This window comes from Phascolarctos cinereus, unplaced genomic scaffold (assembly GCF_003287225.1).
Source record: "Phascolarctos cinereus isolate Bilbo 61053 unplaced genomic scaffold, phaCin_HiC Scaffold_3;HRSCAF=262, whole genome shotgun sequence".
Taxonomy (NCBI): Eukaryota; Metazoa; Chordata; class Mammalia; order Diprotodontia; family Phascolarctidae; genus Phascolarctos; species Phascolarctos cinereus.
The window spans coordinates 153,850,229-153,873,856 of NW_027555736.1; the positions used below are offsets into that span (position 1 = coordinate 153,850,229).

The window sequence follows — 23,628 nt, forward strand, 5'->3', positions numbered from 1 at the left end:
CAGCTCTTCATGGCCCCATTTGGGGTTTTCTTGGAAAAGATACTGGAGTGGTTTGTCATTTCCTTCTTCAGTTCATTTTACAGAGGAGGAAACTGAGGCAAACAGGGTGAGGTGACTTGCCTAGGGTCACACAGCTAGGAAGTGTCTTGATCCCAAGCCCAGTGCTCTATCTCCTGTACCACCTAGCTGCTGGAGGAGGTATAGAAGATTTCTTTCTGATTAGAAAAATCAAGAAGAAAGGTGATATTTGAATTGAGCCTTTGATAGTATTTTGACTGGCAGGAATGGAGAAGAATGATTGGGAAGGGGCATGATGCAATGGAAAAAATTGACATCTGGAGTCAGAGGACCTGTACTCAAATTCCACCTCTTTGCAACCTTGGGCCAATCACTTAGGAGGAGGCTGGATTAAATGGCCTTGCAGGTCTAGATCTGGGTTCCTGTTTCAGACAGAGGGAGTAGAATGAACAAAGACAGGAAGGCAGGAAAAACACGGAACGTTTTTGGGAAACAGTAAGTGCCTCAGTTTGGCTAGAATTTATGTGGTCCCTAAGGAGAAGTAAGGCTGGAAAAGGAGGCTGGAGTTAGATTGTGGAGTATTTGAATGACATACTAAAAAGTTTGAATTTTATCAGAAAGATAGTAAAGAGCCTCTAATATGTTTTGAGCAGAGAAGTACTATGGTCAGAGCTATGATTTTTCAAAGATGACTCAGTAGTGATTTATGGAGTCTCTATATTAACTAACTCTTATGTATTTGAATAACTAAACTCTTATTTATATGAATAACTGTTAGCTCGGCGCACCAAAAGCATATGCTTTCAGAGCCTAATGTGTGTATTAACATAAGGTTATAAATGCTTTCAACAGGCTGGAACTGAAGCTGCTTCTGTTCCATCAAGATTAAGTTCATGCTTCCTGCCAGCTGTTAGCCAGGTGTTCCAATGAATTAATCCAAGAATTAAAAGCTGTTGCTTCTCAGGGCCATTTCCATGTTACCATGTTTGGACTCAGAATAGAGAAGTCTGTGGTTGATTGGGTGGTCACAATGGGAGTTGCCAAAACCCAATCTCACCCTACTCTTTGTCTGCTAAGTGAGACTGGATGTGGGGGAGAGGGAGGAAGGGATATAGTTCTGCATGCCTATCTCCCTAGGAGACAATTACTGTAGGTTGAAGTGATAAATCCTGTGGGGCAGAAGAGAAATCTGTACAACTGGTTAGGTTGCTCAAGAGAGCTCCAATGGGGAGAACCAGATGAACCCGATGCTGAATAAGTAGCAATTACAGGGTTTGGACCCCCAAATGCCAACTCAAACTCAAATGTATCTCTGATCCCCAAAACAAACAACTTGTATCTCTCTGGTTGATTTGAAGGGAAGTAGGCTTAGACTCTTTTAAGTGACAAGGAGTTCTTGCTAGGTGATAGGAGTGGGGTGGAAATCTAACAGAAGGAAATAGAGCTCATCTTCACACTGATGAGAAGGAAAACAAGAAAAAATAACATTCTAATCTTCATGGCACTTAGCCAGACCTCTACCACCCAGTGAACTCTTCTATGTACTGTGTCATTTACTTCTGTGACACAGATGATATCAGTGTGTAAAGGCAACATTTCTAATATTCTTCCAGTCCATGTTCATTTCTTTTCAATAGAAGCGGACACAGTGGCACTATGGGAAGCTAGGTGGTGTGGTGGATAAAGTGCTAGCTCTGGAGTCAGGAAGACCTGAGTTCAAACCCAGGCTTGCTAACTGTGTGACCCTGGGCAAGTCACTTAACCCTGTTTTGCCTCAGTTTCCTCATCTGTAAAATGAACTGAAGACAGAAATGCAAACTACTCCAGTAACTTTGACCCCCAAATGGGGTCACCAAGAATTGGGCATAACTGAAATGATTCAACAACAATAACAACAGTGGCAGTATAGGCCAAAGGAGATATTCTAGATGGGAAGTCAAGCTCCTTGAGAGTAGAGGTTTTTTCATTTTTTTCTTTGTACCCCCCATTACCTGAGGGGCAGCGTGTTCTAGTGGATAGAGAGCTGGCCTCAAAACCAGAAAGGCCTGCTTCTGACACATACTGTACTGGTTATGGGATCCTAAACATGTCCCTTTGCTTTCAGTGGATTGGGCAGCTCTCTAAGACTATAGATTGTGAAGAAGTTGCCAGTGTACATTGGGAAAGGAGTTTCCTCTCCCAGGAGTTCCCCATATCCGTGAAATCATAGATCCAATCCCTCTCTAGCATAATACTGATTGGTTGATCTGTTGACCTGAAATGGGCCTTAAACATCATCTGGCCCAAAGTCCTTATTTATAGGTCAGAAAACAAAAAGAAGCCCATTGAAGGGAAGTGACTTGCTCAAGGTCTCACTTCTAAAGTAGTAGATCCAGGCCATGACACTGGCTGTGGTGGAAGGGCCATTGGCTTTAGATCCAGAAGACCTGGCTTCAAATTCTGCCTTTACCACTTATTACTGTTGTGATGTTGGGTAAATCACTTTTTCTCTCTGGGTCTGTTTTCGTCCCTGGGAAATGAGGAGTTCAGACTCAGTGGCCTCCACAGTCCCTTCTTCCAGCTCAAAAGCTATGCTCTAGCATCCCCAAAGCCAACTGCTCTTTCCACTCTGCTTCTCATTGTCTTCAGTCCCAACATGCTATCTGAAATCCCTTCATTGAGCTCCGTCTCCCTGTTTCCCACATGATCTAATGGTGCTCGTGATACCTGGCATTAACCATAGGGCAGTGTTGGCCGATTCAATAAGATGATGTTGGCCCAGAACTTGAGATCAAAGCCGGTCTTTGTACATGCCAGGTGTGATTGTTAGGTGAGTCATTTGGAAAATGTCTGTGTGCCCAAAAGTTAGATAGAGACTTCTGCCTCTCATTATTAGTCTGAGTGTTACTGTCAGTGAATCGACACCATTTATTAAGCACCAGGTCTAAGGATACAAACACAGGCAAAAATAGTTTCTGCCCTCAAGGAGCTGAGAGTCTAATGGCGAGGTAACATTAAAACAGCTATGTACAAGTGAGATATTTACAAGATGCATTGGAAATGATATCAGAGGTGCTGGCTTTGGAGGGATCCCAGAAAGACTTCTTATAGAAGGTGGAATTTTAGCAGAGGCTTCAAAGAAGACCAAGATCTGGAAAGAGAACATCCCAGTCATCTGCATTAGTCTCCCTAGCAGCTGGGAGAGTTTCTTGGCATGCAATTCCCCACAGCCCTCATCCACTGAGGAACAGGTGTGAGTGGGGCACTGCCAGATCTCCATGCACAGGCAGTCTTTGCTTCTTGCCACAATGCACTCCTGGAAACCATGTGGTTAAATGGATTATATTTTTCCCCTAGAAACAGTGTTCTAATTGGGGGGTTGTGGTCCTGACCAACAGCTCAGTATCAAATAAATTATAACTTCAGCCCAAAATGGTATAAGTAAAGCTATAATAAATATAAATCTCCATAATCATTATATGAGGGTCCCTGATGTACTATGAAGTATATGATTATAAGATTTTAGAGAAGGGAAGATAAATGTAGGCTAGACTAGTCAGGAAAGATCTCAAAGAAGAGGACCCTCAAGGATGGAGTGTGGGTAGGCCTAGTGACTAGGAAAGAGAGCACTGGGAGAATAGCCAGAGTCAATGGTGAAGGTTGCCTCTCATCCCTGGCAGAGCAGTGGTGGATTATATGAGTGCAAAGGGAGACACGTCAGACACGACCAAAGTGCTGATTTGTTTTGCTCAGGTATGCTTCGTTGTAAGTGATGTTTCCATTATGGTAGGGGAAGGGAAAGTCATTGGGAGGCGATAGCATTATAAATGAGAGAAAGAGTGCATCAGCTAAACTTTTGGTTGGGAGAAAGACAAGTTTGGCACATAGGATCACCATGCCACTTTCGAGGCAAAGAGGAAGTAGGCCTGATTGGGGCAGCAGAAGGGTTTGCGTTGGGAAATACAGCTGCAAGCTTCTCGCAGGGAGAGATTATGTCTTATGCCACCTTGATATCTCCCATAGATGGTAGCATAGTGCCGTGGAACCTAGTAGGTACTTAATACCTGATTAATTGATTAGTAGTAGAGGTTGGGTTAAGTAGATAGGGAGATAGGACTGGAATAAGTAGATAAAGTATGGCAAAATTGTTGAGGGCCTTGAATGCATAACTGTTTAGATTTCATCCTCCAAGGAATGCACAGGTTTTTCGTAAAGAAAACCCATGAGAGTCATTGAGTATCATGCATATAAGTATTTTTTTTTACCTTTTGCTGTAGGAAATCTTTCATATAGATAGATAGATAGATCTATATATATAAATATATAGATATATAAACATATATCTATATATACATATATATTTTTTAAAGAGTTGTTTATGAAGAATTATCTGCAAGAAGCATGCTGTGTAAAGGTCCCCACATGTGCCAAGTGCTATGATGGAGAAGAGAAGCATTCTGAAATAGGACTTGGTGACTGACTGGATATTAAGGAGTGAAGGGAAGAGACAAGAGGCACAAGTGATTCAGCCAATCTCTTAACACACACACACACACACACACAATCCAAAAAGAATGGTGTGAAAGCTACCGCTGCTTATCTTATCCCTTTATTAGACAATAAGTTCCCTGAGGACAGGGATTATATTTCATTTTATCTTTGAAATAATGTAATTAACATTTACGTAACACTTTACATTTTACAAAGCTTTTCATACACATTATCTCTTTTGATCCCCAGTACAACTCTGTATGATAGATATTATGAGTATTAGCCCCATTTTACAGATAAACTGAGGCTTAAAGACAATATTTGCACCCAGAAGTCACCTGACTACAAAGTCTAGAGTTCACTACACCACAATGCCTTCTCAATGACACTTAGTGCAGAGTCTTTAGGAGAGACAGTAAGCATTTTATAAAGTTTAGGGTCAATATTTTTTTCTATATATTATTGTTGTCATACTATAAATTATCTCAAAGACTTCCTAGTGGTCACCCAGCTACTATGAGTCAGAGCTGGTACTCCAAAACAGATTCAACTTTGTGACTCTCCACTATACCACTCTCTGCCTCTTCACTATCAACCAAAGCTCCAACTGCGTGGCCAGGCCAGAAGAAAACGGTGACTTCCATATTCACTTACAGGAGGCAGTTTGGTTGTACAATTTCCATGAAACCAAGGGCAGTTATCTTTGAAAAGAACTGGGAATGTAATTTTCCATAAACTTGAAAGTTATTTCTTCATTCACCTAAATTCTATAGTCTTTTATTATTCACTTTGTATCCATAAGGCCCTGGCAGTGAGGTATTACTTGAAGTTGAAGCAAAATTCAATCACTAATATATTATATTCAATCGGTAAATTGAATCATCTTGCAACTTCTCCTTTTCAGCATAAGGACATTCAGGAGGAAGGATGAGTCGGGAGGGCATTTTTATTATTGTTTTAGCCTTGGTAAGCTTTTTCTAAAACCATTTAATTAGTCATTTCTGAGTAGAGCTTTGCATCTGAGGGGAAATGCCCCGCTTTTGACGATAAGCCATGGCAGATTAAATTTTATTATTTATTTAGAGAATTCTTTTCTCTTTAAATTTTGAGTTCCAAATTCTCTCCTTCGCTTCTATCCCTCCCCCATCCACTGAGAAGGCAAGCAATATGATATCAATTATACATGTGAAATCATGCAAAACGTATTTCTGTATTGGCTACTTTCTCTTCCCCCCTCCAAAAAAATTATTATTTATTTGTTTTTTGGTATTCTTTGTTTTTTTTTTAATTTTGAGTTCCATATGGTAAATTATTAACTGTTTGAACAGGAATGTGGAAACTGGTTTACTTTTGACTGCAAACAGAGAGCTTAGTTAATTATCCAATTCGAACAGCCTGCTGAGTAGAGGCAGGGTTTGACCGGGCCACATACATAATTTAGCTGTTGTTGATGGTGTTGCAGTTTTACTGAGTGCCCACAAACAAATACTGCCTAGACAGATGTCTACCATGTCCATTTTCTTTGCGGACCAAATGTTATGGCTTGTCTGTTTGACAGTGTGATTTAAATATGGATTTATTTGCTATTTGGAAGAGGTAGAACTTTTCTGCACGTAGTCCTCAAAATGCTGGAAATAAAATGTTGTGGTCATCATTCATTTAATTACATTTTGCCAAGCTAATTCAATAAGCATGTATTAAGCAGCTACTATGTGTAATCCATTGTACTTAGTAGTAGGGACACAAAGATCCCTATTCATGACAAATTTAAATTCTAGTAAGTTTTTGTTGGATGAATGAATGATTCTACTAGGAGATATGACATATATTTGTACATTTATATGATATTTTGAGGAGAAGGAAGTAATAACAGAATTATTAATAATTTAGCTAACATTAAATGGAAAAGAGGATAGTATGCAGGACCTGGAATCTAGAAGACCTGAGTTCCAATCTGGCCTCAGACACTTATTAGCTATGTGACCTTGGGCAAGTCGCCTAATCTTTCTCAGCCTCAGTTTCCTACTCTGTAAAATGGGGACTTTTTTTTAAAAAAAGGCAATTGGGGTTAAGTGACTTGCCCAGGGTCACACAGCTAGTAAGTGTCAAGTGTTTGGTTTGAGGCCAGATTTGAACTCAGGGCCGGTGCTGTATCTACTGAGCCACCTAGCTGCCCCAAAATGAGGATATTAATAGCACTTATATTACAGGGTTGTTGTGGGAAGCAAATGAGATAATATTTGTAAAGCTCTTTGAAAACCTTAAATCATTATGTAAATGCTGTCTATTATTGTTGTTGCTGTTGTTATTATCTCATCTGATACTATGCAGTCTATGGGTGATAGGTCTAATTTTAATTTCCCTTTTATAGACAAGGAAAGTCAGACTGAGAGATTTGCCCAAGTTCATGTTGTGATTGTTCGGTCATGTCTGACTCTTCATGACTCTGTGTAGGGTTTTCTTGGCAAAGATACCGGAGCTGTTTGCCATTTCCTTCTCCAGCTCATTTTACAAATGAGGAAACTGAGGCAAACAGGGTGAAGTGACTTGCCATGGGCCACATAACTAGTAAATGTCTGAGGCCAGATTTGAACCCAGGTCCTCCTGACTCCAGATCCAGCACTCTATCCGCTGTGCCACCTAGCTGTCCACCCAAGGCCATATCTCTAGTTAATTTCAGAGGCAGGATTCAAATTTAGGTCTTCCCGACTCCAGTATGAAAGGAAGCAGGGAAGACTTCCCATAGACAGTACCTGGGCTATTCTTGAAGGAGAGCAAGGAATCCAAGAGATGACACAAGAAAGGAGTGCATTCCGGCCATGAGAGACAGCCTATAAAAAGATACGGATTTGGGAGATGGAGTGCTAAGTTCATTGCCAATGTAGAGACATAATAATTACATTTTAATCCCCAATTTCAAGGTTTGGGTTTTGTCTACCTCCTCCCTCCCTCCCTCCCTCCAAGATGAGCAGAAAAGATGTTCTGAAGAAAAAAATAAACATCTTCCCTTCAGATACCGTAGCTCTGCCAAGAAGTGACTGCGTGGACTGAGTTGTTAATGATGCCAGGCTGGCCAGAACCCTTCTTTGATGTGGCTTCTCATTCCCTCCAGATTATCTTGCCTCATGATCATCGTGGTGCAAGGCTATTATTTGTTATTTCCGACTTTGTGTGAGATAGCAAATATTTTTGGCAAAATGAGGTTACAAAGGGTATGTGCTTCCATAAAGACACAGAGAGGATTGCAGTTGTCGGGATCTTGATCCTGGTTGATGAGAGTCATTTGCCAGTGAGGATTGCAAACTCCTCATCATGTTTGTGATGACTTCAGCAAAGTCAGCTTTCAAATCTTCCTGTTTCTGATGGCATTATTTATTACTTTATCTTCCGGACTAATGATCAGTTACAGCAATGCTTTGGCCTTGTATAACCTCAGGATTTGCAGCCTTGTGTTTATTTTTCATTAACTCAATTCTTTTTTACTTGAGAAATCCCTCACAAAGAAAAAAAAAAGCCAGATTTGATATCAGGCACCCTCTGGCTTCTGGAGACAGCATGGTACAGAAGAAAGAACACTAATGGAGCAGCTAGGTGGCACAGTGGATAGAGCACCGGCCCTGGATTCAGGAGGACCTGAGTGCAAATCTGGCCTCAGACACATAACACTTACTAGCTGTGTGACCCTGGACAAGTCACTTAACCCCATTGCCTAGCCCCCCCCACCAAAAAAAGAACACTAAACTTGGAGCCCTAAGACTTGTGTTCAAATCCTACCTTTGCCACTTATTACTCATTTGACCTTGGCCAAGTCACTAAACTTTTAAGGGACTCTGTTTTTTCTTCTGTGGCAGTTAGGTGGCGCCATAGATAGCATCAGGCCTGGAGTCAGAAAGAATCGTCTTTGTGTATTCAAATACAGCCTCAGTTACTCACCAGCTGTGTGACCCTAGACAAGTCACTTCACCCTGTTTGCCTCAGTTTCCTCATCTGTAAAATGAGCTGGAGAAGGAAATGGCAAACCACTCCAGTATCTTTGACAAGAAAAACCCAAATGGGGTCACAAAGAGGCAGAAATGCTGAAACAACTGAACAACAAATTCTTATTCTCTAAAATGTGGAGAGGGCTAAAGGCAAGATGGCCTCTAAGATCCCTCCCGCTTCAGATCCTGTGGTGTTGAATCCACTCTATAGAACTCTACATGATTCTTCAGTTGAATTTTTGCAGGTTCTTTAATATGCACTGTTCCATCATGCTCCAGAAATCTCTTCACCGGAAAGCTCACTTCAGCCCTGGAACTCACACCCCTGAAGTGTATCCTCTGCTCCTAAGGGCCCTCCCTCTGATTGAATGACTCCTCCCAGAACCTCCATTTAAGGAGGGCACCCAGCCATCTCATCATTTCCTATCAGGCAACACTCCTCTGGACTTTCCTTTATGGCCCCAGTCATTTCAGTTGTGTCTGGTTCTCCATGACCCCATTAGGGGTTTTCTTGACAAAGATACTGGATTGGTTTGCCATTTCCTCCTCTGGCTCATTTTACAGATGAGGAAACTGAGGCAAACAGTGTGAAGTGACTTGTCTAGGATCACACAGCTAGGAAGTATCTGAGGCCGAATTTGAACTCAAGAAGATGAGACTTTCTGACTCCAGGCTCAGCACTCTATCCACTGTGCTACCTAGCTGCCCCCTCCCTCCCTTCAGCTTCCTTTTATCTGTTGTCTTGTCTATTAGAATATAAGCTCCTTAAGGGAAGAAAGTGTCTTTTTGCTTGTATTTGTATTCCCAGCACTTAATACAATGCCTAGCGCATAGTAAGTGCTTAATAAATGCCTAATAAATGACTAACAGTTAAATATTAAGTCCCATCTGGACCACTCAGTTTGGACCAGTAAAGTCTAAAGAAATAGCACATTTACCCTCACCAAAAAATAAAGAAGCATATTTGTATTATATTTAATGAAAAGGAGCAAATACTATCAAAATTACAAGCAGTGTAGTACAAGGCCAGTACTGAAAACACAGAGGAAGGTAAGAGAGGTGAATCTCATCTATAGATGAACTTGGCCCTGGTGATCCTGTAGTATTTGACTGGAAGAAATGCATTGTGACATCATGACTTTGTATCTGATAGCAGTGGCAGAAATATATTGAAATCATTTTATTGCTCTTTGGTGCAGAATAACCCCTATACCTGGCTGCAAAAAAAAATGTCCTTAGAGCTAATAAATTTACTGTCATAAGTAGTTTATGTTTTGTAATCCACTCTTCCCATTTCTTGTGGAATTTATACCACATGTTCCAATTTCTGTAACGACCGTGTACAGAAACATTAAATTATGCTCCTATTTAAACTGACATTTTGTATGAAATCTGAGAGTTTTTGTTTGAAAGTGTCTCAAAGCATTTTAACAGCTGGTTTTCTAAACATAAAGAAAATAAACTTTGTAGGATAGTTTTTTCACTCAGTTGAGAGTCAATTTATGAAAACTAAGTTAGAAAAGGGAGTTCACAATGCCTGTTACCATAAGCAAGCTGATGGTGCTGACATCTGTGAGATACTGGTTAAATCATTTCAGGTTCTGTTCACTGTTACTTTGCTTTAGTCTTTCATTGGTGCTATGCCCAAAAGAAGGAAAGCAGTTGACTTTACCAGGGACAACACCAGGTATAATTATGGTTCCATATACTTACTATACAATTCAGGTGATTTTAACATTCCATTATCGTATGATATTGTGAGTAAATTGCCGTTCAAATCAATAATACTCTTTAAAAGTGCATGTAAATTGAAGTCCAGTGATGACAATTCAGATCAATGTCTAGACAATTTCTAATTTCAATTGAAGCTGCTGAAAGAGACAACAAATTGCTGAACATTTAGAGGTCTTCATTCCAAACCAGAAGCCCTTACTTAATGTATAAAATCAGTTATTTTCCCTTCCATTGTGGTTGTTTTCATTTGCTTTCAGGAAAGAAGAAGAAGCTTCAGTTTTCCATCACTTTCTTCACTACAGTTATAGGGAATAGGGGACAATGCTGTCAGGGTTTTTTTTATTAATTTGTTTTAATTTATGGAATAAAACAAGCATTTCCATGACATAGTATAATAAGAAAGATGATTGCACATGAAACCACAAATCTGTTATGTACAACTTGCTATTCCTTTTAAATATGTAAAAAAGTTGTATAAATTTCTTTCCTCTCCCCCTTTTTTTTCTTCCCTCCCCCTTACCCTGCCCTAGAGATGGCTACTATTAGGCACAAATAGGTATATGTAAGTAAAACTATCCTATACATACTTCTATTTATCAGTTCTTTCTCTGGATGCTTTTAATAAACTTAACAGGATGGATAGTTTTTTCCTTCTCTCTCTTCCAATCTAATCCAACAGTCATTTATTAAGCACCTATTATGTACCAGAGGCTGCTGGATGCTGAGGATACAACGGTAAAACAAAAGACAGTGCCTGTCCTCAAGAAACTTACCATCTACTGAGGGCATAAATGTCAGCAGCCATGTCTGTCAGTCAGTCAACAAGAATTTTTTGCTCATGACAGTGAACTGTTTTAAGAATTTAGTATTTCATCAGTGGGGATATTCTCCCACTGCTAACGCAGACCTGACTAAAGCTGAAAAATATATCATCCTTTTGGCTAACCTGGTGATGGACTTCTCCAGACTTAATTAGCTAGTTCATTCTTCAGACAACAGATATATACCTTCCTGCATATACAGACATGTACATACATAATGTGTTTATGTATGTTTAATGGCTTAAATTGCAAGATTGCAAGCTTCTTGAAGGCAGGGACTGTACCCCCAGCACTAAGCACAGTGCCTAGGCAGAGTAGGTGCTTAATAAATGTTTGATTCAAAGGACTCATGATGGAAAATGCTATCCACCTTTAGAGAAAGCACTGATGGCATCTGAATGCAGACATAAGTATACTATTTTTCACTTTCTTTCTTTCTTTTTTTGGTTTGAGTTTTCTTCCACAAAATGACTAATATGGAAATATGTTTTACATGATTGCACATGTATTGTCTATATCAGATTATTTAGCATCTCAGGGAGGGGAGGGAGGGATAGAATTTGGAACCCAAAACTTTTAAAAAAATATTAAAAATTGTTTTTACACATAATTGGGGGAAAATTAAATATTATTTGAAGACTTAAATAGATGTTTGGGATACCCTTTATGTATGTATATACGTATGTATATGGGGCAGGTAGTTGGTACAGTGGTTAGAGTACCAGGCTTGGTGTTAGGAATATTCTTCTTCCTGAGTTCAGTCTGGCCTCAGATCCTTACTAGCTATGTGACCCTGGGCAAGTCACTTTACCCTGTTTGCCTCATCTGTAAAGTGAGGCAGAGAAAGAGACAGCAAACACCTCAGTATCTTTGCCAAGAAGATTCCAAATGGGGTCATGAAGGATCTGAAATGACTGAACAACAAAATGATAAAACAAGCACCAACAGTTGTCATTGTGGTGGTTGTTGTTCCAGTTTCCCTGTTAATGTGATAGAGAGCTAATGCCTACCACCACAGTATGGTGGTAGCGTAACAAGCTCTGTCTGGAAACCTTTGAGAGAAGAGCTCCTGTTCTCCCTTCCCAAACAAAAACCTCAAACTCTATTTATAAGCACAGAGCAAACCAAGGTTTCCAAATAAAGTCTGAGGCTAAACTTAAGTCACTGAGGTCCCTGTATTCTGACCTCCTTCATAGTGGTAATTGTGTGGCCAGTGGTAGGAAGAATATACATCTGACTTGATTTCAGCATGTACTGTACTGATGTCATTATTTTACAGGAAAGGATGGAATTGTGAAGAGTAGACTGCTATTTAAAACACACACACACACACACACACACACACACAGAGCAGAAAATGCCATAAAACTGAAGAACAGGAAGGCAGTTCTTTGTTGTTCAGGATATGATTAATATTGCCTCATCATTTAATTTTGGAATGCCTAAAATAAGGAAGCCTACATCGGTTCCAGGCAAATAGCTTGAAATCTGATATTTTTTCTATCCCTTTAAAAAAAAATTAAGACTAATCATTTGTTTATTTTCATTCATTTGCCAAAAAAAGAGAGAAAGAAGGAAAGATTCACAGTGGTACTAATGCTATTAGTAATGAGTCCCACACTCGCAAAGCAAGACAGCAGTATCTCTTTCTGTGCAGAATTTTGTAGCAGGTACATTCAATGGGGGTGACATTTCCTTTCTGAGTCTCCTTGAAGAGATGGAATTGTTTTGGTTTTACCCATCAATTAAATGTATTATTAAGTTTTTCATGGAAACCACTTGTTTGGCAGAGTCCTAGTGTTTCTCACTTCTCTATTCAATTTCACACATTTTTAATCAGTTCCTTATTGGTGTTATGTCATGAGTCACTTCATAGATCTTTTCTGTGTGCTTTTCTCTCTTCAGTGGTGAAAGTGGTGCTGGGAAGACTGTAGCTGCCAAGTACATCATGAGTTACATCTCCAGAATTTCTGGAGGTGGCCCAAAAGTCCAGGTGAGTTGACTGAAGCCACTCAGGCCTACAGTGAGACATTCTGGGGCCCTGAGGTATGTCAGGATTTCAGAAGGAATCTGCAGGAATGCAAGAGGATAAAAAGTATTACAAATCACTTTTTGTTGTTCTTGTTTTGACCACAATTTCAGTGTGGAATCACACAAGTAACCAGATAGCCTATCTCTAAACAAGCACAAGTAGAAGACAAATTGGCAACTTTTGGAAGTTAACAGTGGCCAGTACTTATCTTATTTTAAACCTTGTGATGGTCTGTTTAAAATATTTTCAAAGGTTAAATTCTAGTGAGGTTTTGTTGATCTTTCAGAACCAGTTTTTAATCAGTCAATCAGAGAATGGTAGAATGAGGAAAGTCAGAAGTGGGGATCTTATTTGGGAGGTGGGGTTCAAAAGAAAGACACTGTGTGGTAGTGGATGGAGGCTTGGACTTGAAACTTGGAAGACCTGGATTCAGTTCTCACTCAGAGAACTCTGTAAGACTATACATTATACGTGAATTTCTGATCTGCATCTGTGGAGAGTTATCACAATGATGAAATAATAAATCTAGACAAAAGAGGAGAGTTCCATTTTAGACATATTAAGCTCAAGGTGACCATGAGTGGAGCTGGGGCAAGGCCTTTGTATACTCTAGGGATCCTTTAAAATTATGTTCCATGTGTCCACTGAAGGCTTTGAACTTTGAACTATAACACATATGACCTGATTTATCACAAAAGGAAATTATGTGTCTTGGAAAAAAGATTTAGTCATTGAAAATACATGCATTTCTTCTTTAAAATGTATCCTATGTTGCACCCCCATTGTTCTACTTTAGGCAGCTCCCTAAGCTTGCCTACTCCTAGTCCTATTTCTTATCATGACATGTCCAGATTGAAATATCTTATATTGGAAATATGGGTCAAGAGCACCTCAAAGAAGTCATAACTAGAGATTTTAATTTCAGAAATCATTCACATAGCAGGGAGATCTAACATTGTGAAAATGGATGAGCTTTCAGGGAGGGGGGAGAGGTTAAAGAAGAATCAATGACCTCACCTTGGAATATTTCTACCCAGAAAGAAGGACAAACTAATAATGAAAACAGATAGATTTTTGAGGAAAGTTGCAGGAGAACCAAGAAAGAATAACCGTCATGTCTGCCTAGAGAGGAAATTGTTTAAGGAAGTGAGAACCGTCAACAGCGTCATGCTACAGAGAATGGAAGGAGAATGAGGATGAATCAAAAGCAATTGAATCTGTCGATTGGAGACCTTTAGGAAAGCAGATTCAGGAGCAAGCAGTTAGTGATGAAAAGAAGGTCGTGGGTATAAAACGTTCTGCTAGCAAAACAAAAAAGAGAAATAATATAGGAATTTCATGGTTCAACTAAAGTTTGTTTTTTTCCTTTCACAAACAGATACTTTGTGTATATTGTAGACAAAAGAGAAAGAGCCAATCCAGAGGCAGAGTGATTGAAGATGAGAAAGCAAGGTCTTAAGAGGAGGCCACAGGGGGCAGCTAGGTGGCTTAGCGGATAGAGTACCGGCCCTGAAGTCAGGAGGACCTGAGTTCAAAATCTGGCCTCAGACCAAACACTTGACACTTAGTAGCTATGTGACTGGGCAAGTCACTTAACCCCAATTGCCTTAAAAAAAAAAAGAGGAGGCCACAGGAAATGACTGAAGAGCACCAGCAACAAGAGTCAGGTAGATAGGGCCAACCAGAGAGTCAACAGCTAGGTAAAAGTAAGAGAGATTACAGAACTGAAGAGCAGGCCAGGGAAGATCCTAGCCAATAAATGAAGACAAACAAGAATTAAAATGGAGGCTAACTGCACAGGGAGTTTGAAAAAGACAGATCCTGGCATAGCTAGGTGGCGCAGTGGATAGGGCACTGGCCCTGAAGGCAGGAGGACCTGAGTTCAAATGCTGCCTCAGACCAAACATTTGACACTAGCTGTATGACCCCAATTGCCCTGAAAAAGAAAGATCCTTTTGTCATTCTCATGGCCTGGCTCATCAACCCTAGAACCTGACACTGATAACCTGTAAGACAGTTTAGTTTCCTGAAGCACTGAATATACAGAAAAAGAGGATATGGACTTAGAATGTTTTCCTCTGAGGGCACGGAAAGAAGTAGGATCTGGGCAATATAGTTCTTATTCTCTATCTTCAAGATCAGATTAGATAGAGCTGAAGTGGATATAAGGAGTCATGTACTCCCAGTCCCCTCATTTTCTTACATATCAGGAAACTGAGTCCCAGAAGGAATTTGTGATTTGCCTAACCCAGGTTCTCTAAGTCCAAAACCAGTTCTCTTTCCACTGTACCATATCCTCTGCTCTAACACATATTCAGTGACTCACTGGTACAGAATTGATGTTGCAACAGAGATGACTGGAAAGTGCCATTTTCTGATTCCATTCACTGAGTATCATCTTTTAAGTATCTGTTCCTTTTTCTTTTTTTAATTTGATGGTCTCACTCCCCAAACCACTATGACATGTTTTCTGACTCCCCACTTTGACTCCAATCACCCACACCGGTCAGTGATGTACTGCTTGCCATAATGTTGTTAAACAGCAAAACCCTACAGGGTTTGTATTTATTTGGTGAGACCATCAGGGTTAAGTGACTTGCTCAGGGTCACACAGCTAGTAAGTGTCAAGTGTCTGAGGCAGGATTTGAACTCGGGTCCTCCTGACTTAAAGGCTGGAGCTCTTTCCACTGCGCCACCTCTCATGTATTTAAAAAGAAATAAAATGAGGTCCTAGAAAACACAAAAGTTAGGAGAGAGAGAGAGAGAGAGAGACTATAAGTTGTGAATGAAGCATATCAATCCTATATATTTCATAGTAGAAAATGAGATTGCCCTGACAGAATAGGTTAGATAAGATTAAAACAATGTATTTTAGTTGGTGTGGATGAGATCATAGACCCATTGAAGTATGAGAGTGTTAAAGAAGGCTAAGATATTTTTGTCCATAGCAACTTGCAAAACCATGGAGAATTTGGAATATCACCACCCATATTGATGAAATCATAGCTCTTCTGAAGTGGTGCAGTAAGGAGAGGCAGCATAGCATAGTGGAAAGAGTACTGGCCTTGAAGTTATGGGACCTGGATTCAAGTCCTACCACTGATACTCACTAGCTATGTGAACATGAGCTAATCTCTTTACTTTCCTCAGTTTCTTCATTTATACAATAAGAGGGTTGGGTTAGATGGCCTTTGAAGGCCCTTCCATTTTGAGACCTGTAATATTTTAATCTTTAGAAGTATAGACATAACCTTTGAGACCACTTTACAATATGTCCCTTGGTGTCATTATTTGAGGCTATTATTATTAATAATAATTTTAATATTTTGGTAGTTTCTTAGTTGTTAGTTTGCAGACTTACAGTTTATGATTCCATTCTTCCTGTTTTTCTATGAAGACAATGATATGGGGTTCCTGGTTTAGAATTACTCAGTAGCAAAGAGAAAAAATAACCCAGAAAACTGATATTTCTGGAACTTAATTGTCCATAGCCTGTGAATAATTAAAAGTACAAGAAATGACTCATTTTTGTTTCAGATACCTCATCAGTATTAACTAATGTCTACTGAGCTGTCTCATGGGCGTAATGGGAGGCTACACACCATGCAAATTGACTTAGGATTGATAGTGTTGTGAAAGCTTTCCAGTGTAGGACTCACAAGCCCTTGCCTGGTGAGGGATCAGCTTCTATAGATCTACAGACTATGGCTTCTCAGCCTTTAGGTGCAAAGGATCTATACTTTATGATGCCATTGAAACTGAGCGGGTGGGTGGTTACTGACAGCATAGTCTCTTAGGGGAGAATGGGAGGGGACACTAAGCTGACCAAGCCTCCCAACAGTGGGTGTGGCAGTTTCAGGGAACTTGGAGGTCTACCAGCTAAGACTTTGAGATGTGCTGGTATATTCTAATCTTGCAGGATTATAGATTTAGAGTCAGAAGGGCCCCCAGAGGTCCCTGATTCCAGCCCCCTCATTTTATACATGAAGAAATTGAGGTCTAAATAAGTTAAATGGCTTGCTGGAGATCACATGGGTAGGGAGCATCAGAGCTGGAATTTGAATCCAAGCCTTTTGACCCACCCCCACAAATCCAGTTCAGTCCCCTGAATCACACTTTCCTGGCTAAGGACCTATTCGAGGGGACCTTTCACTAAATAAGAGACTGAACAATGAAACAGGTAAATAGAGGTTTAAGGAAGCTCCATTTTAAAGAATAAATTCTATATCGATGCCTATAATCTGGCCATTCTTCTTACTGAATTTAGAAATTGTGGTATTTGCACTACTAGTTCTGCATCCCAAAGAAATCAAAGAAAGAAGGAGAAAGGGACCTATAGGTATAAAAATTACTTATATCAGCTCTTTCTGAGGGCAAAGAATTGGAAGCTGAAGGAATGCCCATTAATTACAGAATGGCCAAATAAACTATGGTATATGAATAAGATGGAATGTTGTTATTCCATAAGAGATGATGAAGAGGATGGTTTCAGAGAAACCTCTATGAGCTGATGCAAAGTGAGAACAATTTTTACCATGAAACGATATTGTAATGACAACTTTGAAAGATTTAGGATCAACAAAATGACCAACTGCGGTTCCAGGGGACTCATGATGAAACAGGCCACCTCCTTCCTGATTGAGGTGATGGAGTACAGATCAAGACAAATTTTTCTTGTTTTGGCCATGGCCAGTGTGGCAGTTTTGCAGGATTACACATGTTTGTAACAAGGGTTTTGTTTTTCTTTCTTTCTCAATTGGCAAAGGCAAGGCGGTGAGGATGGATTTTTATAGATTAAAAACAAATTATAAAATTTTTAAAAGAAAGAAAACATGCTATTCTGTGCAGGCTTAGATGCATCTAAGACAATAGGAAATGAAATACACATTAACAGACAATTGTTTGTTTCCCTCTTTATCCTATTCCCTACCAGACAGCCATTCTTTATAGTAAAGAATTGAACAGACAAGTTTTTTGTTTTGTGTCCCATTTTTAGCACGTAAAGGACATCATTCTGCAATCCAACCCACTATTGGAGGCCTTTGGAAATGCCAAGACTGTACGGAATAACAACTCCAGCAGATTTGTAAGTAGATCCCTCAGCACTCAATCAAATGGTCCAGTTCAGTCGAACTTGCTTTCTATTTCTGATATCCCTGAATTGGGTTTGTGATATCTATCCATCCCAAAGGAAAATCTGGCCTTTTAAAAATTTTCTGGGGAGGCGTCCTCCTTGATTATTTCTTCCTTTTCCAGATCCAGTTGTTGGCTGGCTTCAGTCACACATTGATTGTAGTTATTTGTAGGCATTTGATTATGTAAATAAGATCTTTTTCAAGATTCTCCTGAACATGAAGCCTTATCAAAAAAAAAAAATCAAAATTCATGAAGAGAGCAGATTGGGCCAGAAGAGAAGAATAAATCAACCTCGATTTTTCTGCCAAATAAATTTATAACAGAGACTAGAACAGAGGTTCAGGCTCCACCACGGAGTCAGACTGCTTTAGGGAGCACTGAAGGATGAAACTCTTCCTTTACCTCAGTGTCTGGTGGAACTCAGCTACAGCAGAGTTGTGTCTCTAGCTCTTGGTATTGATTTGCCCTGGGGCTTGTTTTGCCAGGTAGCTGATAATAATGCTGATAACGAGCATTTGTGTAACACTAAAAAGTTTTGCAAAGCAATGTATGTAGTTATCTCATTTGAATCTTACAATGATCCTGTAAGGTAGATGTTATTATTATCCCCATTTTATAGATGAAGAAACAAACAAAGGGGTTAAAGTGACTTGTCCAGGGTCACAGCTAGTAAATATTTGAGACTAGATTTGAACTCAGGTCTTCTAGCACTTTATCCTCTTTGCCATGGAATAGTCTGTTGAATAATTGTATCTCACATCTATAGTAGTCATAGTTACAAAGTGCTTTCCTAGGTTTCTCTTATTGGAGTCTTCCTTGATCCACTGTTTTAAGCCAACAGACCCAGATGACCTACAGGGACTTGATTGCTAGCATTAAACATTTAAAAAGCTTTCATGGGAAAAGGGAATAGACATGTTCCATTTATCCCCAAAGGACAGAATTAAAAGCAGTTAAGTAGAAGCTGCAAACAGGCAAATTTAGTTTTATTCCATAGTGGAATGGGCTCTTCTTTCAACCAAAGGCTGTTAAGCCACCTGTAGGAGATATTCTAGCTAGGTGACACAGAGGGCTAAACTGGAGTCAGGAGAACCTGAATTCAAATTTAGCCTTTGAAACTAAGTAGCTCTGTGACCTTGAATAAGTCATTTAGCCACTGTTGGACTCAATTCCCCCATCTCTAAAAGCTGGATAATAATAGCACCTACCTTCCTTGGGTCTTTGTGAAGATCCAGTGAAATAATTTATAAAGCTCTTAAAAGTGCTATGTAAATGCCAATTCATCATCATCATTAGAGGGGATTCTTAATCACCATGGTTTAGATTAGGGCTTTGAAATCCCTTAGGATTCTGAGATTCTGTGATCTTCACTGAAACCCTGAAGTAAGGAGTGTAGGATAAAATGAAATTAAATGACCAAATATGTAAAAAAAAATGTTTTACAAGTGTTAAAAGTTTCATGCAAATAGGCACTTTTATTCTTATTGTTATCATCCCCACTGTATAGAAAAGCCAGATGAGGTCCAGAGAGACCCAAGGTCACACAGCAGCAGGGCCAGTGCTCGGATGAGACTTCTAACTGGAGAAGGCCACACATAGCTCTTTCTGCTACATTGTGCTGTGTCTTCCAAGTGAAGTCATCTCCGATAGAGCAGTCTCTGTTCAAAAGCATCAGTGTATCATGTTGGGGATCAGATAGTATCTGAACTATAGTTTATTCTTGGCACTGAAGGACTATGGAAAAGCCAAAGGGAGTCATTCTGAGCCTCTTACATGAATGAATGAGACTTTTAAAGGAGAAAAGTAATCTTTTTTTTTTAAATCAGTATAATGGGAAGTTTCTAACTTTAAAAGAGAGCCCTGTGAAATTCCCACACAACTCCCACATTCCCTAATGATTTATGCCTGTCAGTCTAATGACCCTTCACTCCCCTCAGCCCAGTGTTATTTGAGATATTTACCTCACATCATAATGTTTCTTTTTCTGCTTGATGCCTGCACTGCACTGACGTGTAGAAAGTTCTGAGGGGCCAGATCTGGGCTGAGGGAGGAAGTGGGGGTTGGAGTGAGAAGTGGGGAACCAGGATATGGACCAATTTCCCCCATACTGCTTTTTATATGTTATTTTATATATTTGGTAGCCTATTTAATCTTTTAAAGAAATGCTGAAACTTTACCAGGCTTCACAATTTACTTTTCTTTTCAAAACAGCCTGCCTTCCCCATAGAGGCCACCGTGGCAATAAAATTAATGAAGTAAGCCTTCTTTCCCCTTTTCCCAGTGTGTAAATTGTACTTGGCTTAGGAACGTAGCCAAGTGTCTGTGACAGTCTTGTTTGCATATTTACCCTCACACCATGCCATTTTAGGAAGAAAAATACAAGACATTTTTTTCCTTGGAAAAAACCTTTATTCTTTGAAGGTTCTTCCTGAAATAATTGTAATTCATTACAACAGTCTATTGAAATGAATTTTCTTTTCTGTGTTTCTTGTTTTGTTTGGTCTTGTTCAAGATTGAAATGAGATAAGAAGTCAGGTAGAGTGAGGGAAAAGTGAGGAAGGGTGATAGATGGTTGCTATCTGGATGAATTCTGAGTTGTTAGCTTTTCTTTTTGTTTTCCCCCTTCTCTCCACAAGTATATGATTTTTTTTTTTGGTGAGGCAATTGGGGTTAAGTGACTTGCCCAGGGTCACAAAGCTAGTGAGTGTTATATGTCTGAGGCCGGATTTGAACTCAGGTCCTCCTGACTCCAGGGCCACTGCTCTATCCACTGCACCACCTAGCTGCCCCCCTCCACAAGTATATGTTAAGCACTTAAAATTTGCATAGCACTATGGTGGGTGCTGGGGGAAAAAAATACAAGTTGCCATCCCTGTCCTCCAATAGCTTATAGTCTAGTTTCTGTTTAGTAGGAAGGAAAATAAATACTAAAAATTCTTTTTTTCTCTTTTATGAGTTTGGGCTAGTCGCTAAGAGATTAAATAGTTAACATAACAACAGCGTTATGCTCAGGTAATTAAAGCATAATTCCGTTCTCTTAATAAGGTTACCAGTACCTTTTAAAAACTAGTTAGCCCAACACTTTCATTACTAAAGAGGCGGTGTTTTTGTTTTTCCTCTATCAAATATATACTTGGATATTATTATTATTAACTAATGTTTATATAGCACTTTAAGATTTACAAAGTGTTTTGCTTATGTTAAAGGGCAATTTGTGTTCATTTCTTTTAAATAGAAGCAGATACAGTGGAAGTATGGGCAAGTAGGTGGCACAGTTATAGACCTCTGGCCCTAGAGGCAGTAGGACCTGAATTTGCAGCCTCAGATACTAGCTTTGTGACCCTGGGCAAGTCACTTAATCCCATTTACCTCAATTCTTCATCTATAAAATAAACTGGAGAAGGAGATGGCAAGCCACTCCAGTATCTTTGCCAAGAAAACCCTAAAAGGGGGGTTACTTTGGTTAGCTGATGGATATGGTTGTGGTTAATCTTGACAGATAGGATATAGAAAGGGACAAAGTAAAAGAAACCCGGTTACTTAAATAAAATGTTATGCACAGTGACTGTTTTCCCATTTTTAATGGCTCTTATCTTATCCCAAACTGAAGGGCAATATTCTTGATAATAGCCACAAAGCCTGCCAAAGAGGAATTCTGCTATCAGTTGACTAGGATGCCAGAGTTCACCATCATCCGGGCAATGACAATCCATGATCTCTCCACCCTTTCCCTTTTTAGGATTGAAATGTCAGTGAGGAGGAATGGGGATACATCACGTGAATAAATACAGTATATATTTGATCCAGTGAAGCCAGAAGGGTATAGATCACTTGTTATTAAATGCTATGACTGGGACAAGAAAATGGGTGATTGTTTCAGAGGACAAGGTGAGGAGATCCCAAGATAGATGTGGTGAGTTGAGTGGCTGGGCTTGGAGTAAGGAAGATTTGTGTTTGAATTCTTCCTCAGACACATATTAGCTGTGGTAATTCTTTTTGTTGTTTTTCAGTCTTGTCTGACCCTTAATGACACCGTTTGGCAAAGTACTGGAGTGGTTTGCCATCTCCTTCTCCAGTTCATTTTACAGATGAGGAAACTGAGACAAATAGGGTTAAGTGAGTTGCCCAATCACATAGCTAATAAGTGTCTGGGGCCAGATTTGAACTCAGAAAGATGAGTCTTCCTGACTTCAGACCCAGCAATCTATCTACTGCCCCACCTAGCTGCAAGCAGGCATCATTAACCCATCTTAGTGTTTTTATCTGCAAAATGAGGTTGGGCCTCTTAGGCCTCTTACAGCCTTACATCTATAATCCTATGATCCAGGAGTGGAGTAACTTGGAAACTGTATTTTTAATTAATCAATTTCCTCAAATTATGCTGTATCATGAGCCAATTAGGAACTTGGTATTTTTGTTCTTCCTTCAAAAAAATCCAAAACAATCCTTTATTGCAGGGGAAATACTTTGAAATCCAGTTTAGTCCAGGTGGAGAACCAGATGGTGGAAAGATCTCTAACTTCCTTCTGGAAAAATCCAGAGTGGTGATGAGGAATCCTGGAGAACGGAGTTTTCACATATTTTATCAGGTTAGAACTTTTTTTTAATGAAACTTTTTCCTCTTCCTCCTATTTCTTTCCCAGATGAATTTTGCTTGGATATCAGTGGGGTCCTAGAAGATGTAGCATGCACAAACAACAATCAGCAAATATTCTTACAAATATAAATACTCAGGGTATGCACACTTACTATAAATGAATACAAATATAAATACTCAGGGTATGCACACTTACTATAAATGAATACAAATATAAATACTCAGGGTATGCACACTTACTATAAATGAATGGCTTTTGTTGGACTTAGTAGAGCACACAAAGCAACACAAGAAAGTCTTTGCTTTAAAGTAGTTACAAACTCTCTGGAGAGACAAAATTGTTGTTGTGCAGTCCTGTCTGACTCCATGTGAGGCCATTTAGGGTTTCCTTTGCAGAGATCCTGGAGTGGTTTGCCACTTCCTTCTTCAGCTCATCTTCCAGGTGAGAAAACCACGGTAAACACAGTTAAGTGATTTGCCCAGGTTCACACAGCTAGTAAGTGTCCATGGCCAGATTTGAACTCAGGAAGATAAGTCATCCTGATTCCAAGCCCAGCCTTCTATCCACTGCGCCGCCTAGCTGCCCTGACAAAATACAAACACATAAAAACTAGGTATTATTTCCAGATTTAAATTCTTCTAAATGAAAGGAAATGTCCCAAGGCCATACATAACTTTTTGCCAAGGAATGATCTAGACCAGTAGTGTCAAACTCAAGTGAAAATGGGTCCACGAAACCATACATAAGGATCCTTGCAGGCTGACTATTGATATAGAAAACCACATATTAACATTATCTATGCACTGCTGTAATTTTATTTATTTTGTTAAATATTTCTC

General features: G+C 39.6%; 1 protein-coding gene across 2 annotated transcripts in view; it reads left to right on the forward strand.

Moving 5' to 3' along the window:
• Positions 1-23,628, forward strand: part of MYO1E (myosin IE) — a 236,524-nt gene that overhangs the window by 100,925 nt on the left and 111,971 nt on the right. For both annotated transcript variants that reach the window (XM_020981944.2, XM_078151237.1), the window contains exons 5-7: positions 12,929-13,016; positions 18,052-18,141; positions 22,649-22,780. In XM_020981944.2, coding sequence (XP_020837603.1) covers positions 12,929-13,016; positions 18,052-18,141; positions 22,649-22,780 — 310 coding nt within the window. The remainder of the gene's footprint in view (positions 1-12,928; positions 13,017-18,051; positions 18,142-22,648; positions 22,781-23,628) is intronic.